The sequence below is a fragment of the Myotis brandtii genome, unplaced genomic scaffold, assembly GCF_000412655.1.
Source record: "Myotis brandtii unplaced genomic scaffold, ASM41265v1 scaffold46, whole genome shotgun sequence".
NCBI lineage: Eukaryota > Metazoa > Chordata > Mammalia > Chiroptera > Vespertilionidae > Myotis > Myotis brandtii.
In genome coordinates, this window is record NW_005367587.1 from 6424478 (window position 1) to 6432070 (window position 7593).

The 7593-nt window shown below is 35.1% G+C and overlaps 1 protein-coding gene across 7 annotated transcripts in view; it reads left to right on the forward strand.

The window, feature by feature from the left end:
- Positions 1–7593, forward strand: part of STXBP5L (syntaxin binding protein 5-like) — a 200552-nt gene that overhangs the window by 50417 nt on the left and 142542 nt on the right. For all 7 annotated transcript variants that reach the window (XM_014546987.1, XM_014546986.1, XM_005875357.2 and 4 more), the window contains exon 6: positions 2869–2932. In XM_014546987.1, the coding sequence (XP_014402473.1) occupies positions 2869–2932 (64 nt within the window). The remainder of the gene's footprint in view (positions 1–2868; positions 2933–7593) is intronic.

Consider the following 7593-nt stretch of genomic DNA (forward strand, 5'->3'; position numbering starts at 1 on the left):
TGGAGCAAAGAAAAAAAAAAAAGACCTCTATTATTCTGTGAGCACCAAACCAAACTGGGTTGGGGTCTCAGATGATTCGCTCATATGATTGCAAAGACAGACATAAACTCCTGGATTGGAGAGGGCTCCCCTGATTGGAGAGGGTGCAGGTCAGGCTGAGGGACCCACCCCCCATGCACGAATTTCGTGCACCAGGCCCCTCATCTAATATGGGAATAGATGGCAGTCTAGGACAGAATACAAAGGAATACCAATATTTAAGATATAAAAACAAAGTTCACAAAGGAAACTATCAGGAACCATTGGGGTGAGTGGGAGGGTAAGAAATAAATAGGGATACTTAGAATAATTACTGGGCATTATTTAGATAGACGTTTATGAATTTAAGTTTATTGGTAATTCTATCTAAAGTATTTTTATGGGATTTATAGAATCTGGAGTATACAGATGCTTTTTTAAGAAGTCAATTTCTAATGGCCATTTTTTCCCTTTGATGGGAAAAATACCTTTGGTATTTTCTAAGTTTTATTTTTTCACAATAAATTATATTTCTTTTATACTTAGAAAAAGTCATTATAAGTAGTGGAAATTTAATGCTAGATTATTTTATGACTTGAGTGTTTTATAGAGTCTGAGAATCTAAATGGAAGTCTTGCAAATAATCTAAGTGTTTCTCAAAGTGTATTTCAGTGATTTCCTTAATATGGTCAATGAAAAAGGATTCTAGGAATCAATAATTTTGGAAAATATTGAAAATTTGCGATGCTCATTTGCATATTATAGCCCTAAGAAGTTCTATAGAAGAAGAAAATATTTATCTTTGTTTAATTCAGGGTTTCCCAAGCTTTTTTGATATGGAACACGATGTGAAATGCCTTATCTATTCACTAGTTTATTATGGAGTACACTTTGGTATTCATTGCTCCAATCAAACCCAAGAGACAGGGGTTTGTGGCTTATTGGGTATTATTAGTTCCAAATGGATAATTGAAGGACGTTGTTCCTTATCAGAGGCATTTATACTATAATAAAACACTGAATTTATATGTAAACTAGAGGCCCAGTGCAGGAATTTGTGCACCTTGAAAGGAACTGTGGGACGTGAGGCTGAGGTAGGCACAGGGGCGGGTCTTGGCCCATCTTCCCCGCCCCCGCCTGGCCCCTCCTGCTGCAGCCCCTGGTCCCCTGTTTTCCAGCAGCCCCGCTCCCGCCACTGCCGCTCCCAAACGCTGAGGGTGCTGGCCCCCCTCGCACCGCTGATGGCATCAAGCGATTGGGGCTGCGCTGGGCGCTGGCAGTGGGTGTGAGCGGTGGCTCCAGTGTAGGCAGCATGTGTGAGCGGGGTCGGCGCTGGCAGCAGGTGTGAGTGCCTGGCGGGACTGCGGCACGCAGGAGCAAAGAACTTTCAGTCACCACCAGAGGCTCACCCAGATGACAGCGACCAGTACCCCGCCTTGGCCTGGCGTCCCCACTCACCTGCTCCACCATCCCGCCAGGGCCGATGCCCACCATGTTCCACACACACCCCCTGGTGGTCAGCACACATCATAGCGACCAGTTGTTCGATTGTTCCAATCGTTCCGCTGTTTGGTCTATTTGCATATTAGCCTTTTATTATGTAGGCTAATATATCTGCTAATAGCCCTATAAGCTTTTTATAAAGCCCTGTTTAATTTCTTCCTGCATATATTCTAGAATGCAAATAGTAACTCTTAGTTATTCCAGTGATTTATTTACACCAATCATAATACATACTATTTATTGGGTAATTACTATGTTTTGACATTATATTAGGTGCTATACATATATTCTAATCCCCACAATTATTCAGTAGAATTAGTACTACTACCTCCATTTTTAGATGAGAAAATTTAGGGTAAAACCACTAACAAAATATCTATTCCTTTTAGTCACTCTGGGGAGTCAGTATCTGGTGAACTTGGAGATACTTAATTTGTCACTTTTCTCTGATTCCATTTTCTAAAATTTAAATCTTTATTGTTTTGTAAAGAATCTTTGATGATTTTCATGTGTTGTTAAGAAATAAATTACAGCTATATCAGTATAATTATAATAGAATTGATCTGGCACACTTAGTTCATTGAAGAAAGGATGTGGAAAAGTGAGCAATAATAAATCTGTGGTCATTATCAGGTCATGTCATATTTTACCATGACATAATCACATTCAACAATGATCTAAGTTAAAGTAGGAAATATAAAAGAAATATGCCAGATATCAGAGTAGAATAAATTTAAAGTCATATTGACAGAGCATAGAACTCTTTAATAATATGCTCTTAGACTCATAATGATCTGTTATTTATTACCCTAGGTAGCCAGATAAATGAGTCATAACAATGAACTTGGTTTTCCTAGTTGGCCAGTTTTCTGTATGCTAGCTATCACTAGAAAGAGTTTTCTTATAAATCTGTATTTTTTGTAGGAGATTTTATGTCAAAAGAAAATTTTAAATCAGGTATGTACTTTGCACTTTGGTTGAAGCAGGTTTATAGCATCAGCCTTGTGGCTTTGCAAGTTGTTCTTTGTCTGTATAGGTAAAAGTTTAATTTCAAACTTTCAGAGGCCCAGATTTGGTAACAAATACATAAGATAATACAGAATCCCATTGTTTTGTGGGTCTATGTTCTTAAACCTGATTTAAAAAAAAATCACGCCTCCTTTAATAGAGTAAGTAGGAGAGAGAAAAGTAATCTTAAAGTAAAACAACCCAAAAGTTAAGTGAATCTAAGCTAAACTCTAGAATATTAAGAGTGTATTCCAGTATAATCTTAATTTTTTTCCAGTTTCTAACAGTATGGTGTTTTAATGTTTATTTTTTAATTACTGTTTTAAATTGATTTAACAGATCCACAAAGACTCATCCAGGTCCAGTTGTACATTTAAGTGATAGCCCAAGAGATGAAGGGAAAGTGAGTATTACAGTGTTATTCTTGCATTTATTTTCCTCATTCTTAAATAAAGATATTACTTGCTATTATTTAATATCTAACATCTCTAGCACAGTTCATGGCATTCACTTTAATTTAAAATTAAAATATGTTGATTGAAATGTTTAATAAATAAAAATGACAAAGGTTTCATCAGAGAGGCGAAAAATATAACAGAGAATAAAATAACTGTAAATAGATGAAGAGAGAAATAGTGATCTGGAAGATAGAAGAAAATATCTAGACTAAAGCATGGTGAGATAAAAGGATGAAGAGCATTTGGGACATAGTAAAAATGTGTAATATCTGTGTAATTACAGTCACAGAAGAACAGACATAATGCAATAGCAGCAATATATGAAGAGTGAATGAATAATGATTTTTTAAAACTAATGACAGATATTGAAATCTAAGATGTACTATAGACATAAAGCAGGCTTACCAAAATGTGAAGTTCACATATGCATATCAAAGACAAAGAGAAAAGTCTTAAAAGAAGTCACAGAATAGAAAAACAAAAAAAGCAGACTAACAGCAGAGATCTCAACAGAAAAATTGGAAATGAGGACAACTGAGTGATAATATCAAGGTTCTGGGGGAAAAAAGCAACTGCTTACACAGAATTCTATACTCTACCAAAAAATTATTAACAACATATGATGATATTATTGCAACTTAACATAATTTGCAAGAATTTATTAATAGAAAATGCACTGTAGTGAAAAAACTAAAGGAGTTCTCTAAGAAAATAAAATTGATCCATTTTAAAAGAACAGAGAAGAGGAGTAAAGAAAAACAAACATGGATAAATATAAGGAACTGTTTGATATAAATAATAGTAATGAATTCTGGGAGTGTAAATACAAGTTAAAAATAGGTCAAAAGTTGGTATGAAATCAAATGAATTAAAGTTCTAAGGTCTTTATAACTTCCAGAAAGTAGTACAAATACTAATTTATATTATAGTTTGATGAGTCATGGAAACATTTTGTATTCTTGTGGTAACACTAGAAAAATAAAAATATATTTCTAATGGGTAAGTTTATGGAGTAGGACACTGCAATAATAAGTACTTAGAAAGGAAAGGAAATAGTAACATTAAATAGATGGCACAAATATAAAACAGGTAGATTTTTTCTAAAATATCAGCAATTATATTAAATGTAAACAGATTAAATAGGCTAAAGGACAGTAATTTGCAGATGTGTCAAAACATATTGTTACAAGAGACACACTTTAAACTTAAGGATATAGAAACATTTAATGTAAAAGGATCAGAAAAGATAGCATAGAAACCCTAAGCAAAGAAAACTAGCTATACTAATATCAGACAAAGTAAATGCCTTAATTCAGGTGTTATAACAAAAAATACAATAGGCAGGATGGCTTAAACAACAAACATTTTTTTCTCATAGTTTTGGAGCCTGGAAAGTCCAATATCAAGGCACCAGCAGACATGGTATCTGTTGAGGGCCTGGTTTCTCGATGGCCATCTTCTCACTGTGTCCTCACATGGTAAAGAAGACAAGAGAGCTGTTGAGTCTTTTTTATAAGACCACTAATCCCATTTATAAAGGTTCCACTCTCATGACCTAATAACCTCCCAAAGGCCCCACTTCCTAATCCATCACCTTTAGAGTTCAGATTTCAAGATATGATTTTTAAGAGGGCACAAACATTTCACATCAAGTATGAAGGCAGGAAAAAACATGACCCATAAAACATGTTTCAGTAAATTTCATTTTTATAGTTCATAAAAGGAGACCTAAAAGCAAGAACTTTTTCTAAAGAGAAGATTTTGTAATACTCAATTAAACAGGAGAAGTAATAACCCTCAATTTGTATATGTCTAATAATATAGCTTTATATTGTATAGGCAGTACTTGCTTTGCATGGTACAATGTTAAATGAAACATGCATAACTGAACCATGTTTTTGTTTTCCATGACTCCTTAGTGGGTGAGTGTAATTTGACAGAACTAAAAAATATAAAGCAAATTTGACAGAACTAAAATGAAAAATACCCAAATTTGCAAATGTAGTTGGAGATTTTAATACACGTCTCTGAGTCACTGAAAGAATAACCAAAATAATAATAATAATAATTATTATTATTATTAGTGAGGACAAAGAAAATTTGAACAACATGATTAACTAATTCAACCTAATTGATGTGTGTAGTACATTATACCCAATACCTGCAAACTACACATTATTTTCTAAGTGTACCTGGAATATTTACTGAAGTTGTACATTTGTTGACCCCTAAAACATGTTTCAATAAATTTCAGAGCATTAAAATAATGCACAATATATTGTGTTAACCACAGGATGATTTAGCAAGATTATCAAAGATAAATAGGAAACCTCCTAACTACTTAGTAATTAAGCACTATATTTCTGAATAACTTATGTGTCAAAGAAATCAGTATTGAAATTAGAATATATTTTTAATTATACTAGAAATGTGATACAGTAAAACTCGTGGACAGTAGCTAAAGCTGTGCTTAGAGGAAAATTTATATATTTTTATTGAATTTGTTAAAAAGTGAAGAAAAGCTGAAAATCAATTATCTTAGTGTAGAGTTTGAAATATAATGAATTAAACTCAAAGAAAGTAAAAGATAGATAATGATAAAGATGTGATGGTAAATTTTATGTGTTAACACACTTGAGTCATGGGGTAACCAGAGATTTGGTCAAATATTATTCTGGATGTTTCTGTGATGGTGTTTTTGAATGAGATTAACATTTAAATCAGTAGTCCAGTAAAGCACATGGCCTCCCGAATGTGGGTGAGCCTCCTCCTATCAGTTGCCTGAATAAAACAAGACAACTGACCTTCCTCTATGGCAGTGGTTCTCAACCTTCTGGCCCTTTAAATACAGTTCCTCATGTTGTGACCCAACCATAAAATTTTCGTTTCTACTTCATAACTGTAATGTTGCTACTGTTATGAATCGTAATGTAAATATCTGATATGCAGGATGGTCTTAGGTGACCCCTGTGAAAGGGTCGTTCGACCACCAAAGGGGTCACGACCCACAGGTTGAGAACCGCTGCTCTATGGGAAGAGAATTCCTCCTGCCTTATTGCTTTCCAACTGGGACATCAGTTTTTTTCCTGCCTTCATACTTGATCTGAAACATCAGCTCTTCCTGGATCTCAAGCCTGCTGGCCTTCTGGTTGGAATTACACCTTCAGTTCTCCTGGTTCTTCAGACTCAGATGGAACTATACCACTGGCTTTCTGGGTCTCCAGTTTGCCAACTCACCCTGCAGATCTTGGTACTTGTCAGCCTCTATAATCATGTAAACCAGTTCCTTATAATAATCTCTTTCTATATATACATTCTACAGGTTCTATTTCTCTGGAGAACTCTGACTAATACAAAATATGAGAACAGATATTAAAATAAATAGAAAAAAATGTAGTACATTAGTAACATCAAAAGTTGATTTTGTGAAAATACTAATAAAATTGATGCATCTCTGGCAAGCTGATCTAGAATTGAAGAAAAAAAGTACAAAGAACACAACCAATTTACATTCATCTCAGAAACACAAAGGTGTTTTAACTTTTCATAGTCAATATCATATCCACATTAACAGAAATAAGGAGAAAATGTATTACAATAAAAAGAAGCATTTTAGTTCAACTTCCCTTCACGATAAATAAAAATCTCTTGTAACATTAGGAAAAGAAAAGTAATTAATATAAACTTCACTTATTTACCCAAAATTATGAAAATATCCTCCTTAATGGTGAGTTAATGGAATGTTTTCCTCCTGTAATAAGAAATGATATAAAGATGCTGATTATATACATCTTTTATTTAACATTATGCAGCTATTGACAATATTAGTTGTTGAAGAAGGTGAGAAAGAACTGAAGCTCTCATATGCAGCTTTTGGAAATGAAAACTGGTATAATTAATTTGGAAAACTGCTTGGCACTATTAATTAAAGTTAAACATACTCTTACCCCATGAGTAAATATGGATAAGTATATATCTGACAGAAATGCATATAGTATGTGTTCACCAAAAGGCATTTACAAGTTTGTTCATAACAACATTTACATTACCTGTAAAATGAATAAATTGTGGGGATAGTAGTTACCTTTAGAGAAAGAGGATGAAGATATTGACTGGGTAAGGGTGTGAAATAGGCTTCTGAGTGTCTTGTATTGTTTTTCTTCTATTTCTTGTTTTTCCATTGTGTTTCTTGACTTGGTAGTATTTTCTTAAGTATGTTCACTTCATCATAATTCATTAAAGATACATCTATAACTTGTGTACTTTTATCCGTATGTCAATGAAAATATTTATTAAAATACTAGAGGCCCGGTGCACAAAAATTTGTGCACTCGGGGGCGGGGGGGGGTCCCTCAGCCCGGCCTGTGCCCTCTCGCAGTCTGGGACCCCTCGGGAGATAATGACCTGCTGGCTTAGGCCCGCTCCCGGGTGGCAGAGGGCAGGCCCAATCCCTAAGTGCAGCCCCTGGTCAGGCTCAGAGCAGGGCCGATTGGGGAGTTGGGGCACTGCCCCCTGTCATGCACAGAGCAGGGCGGATTGGGAGGTTGCGATGCCACCCCTAGTCACGCTCAGGGTATGGCCGATTGGGGGGTTGGGGCACCGCCCC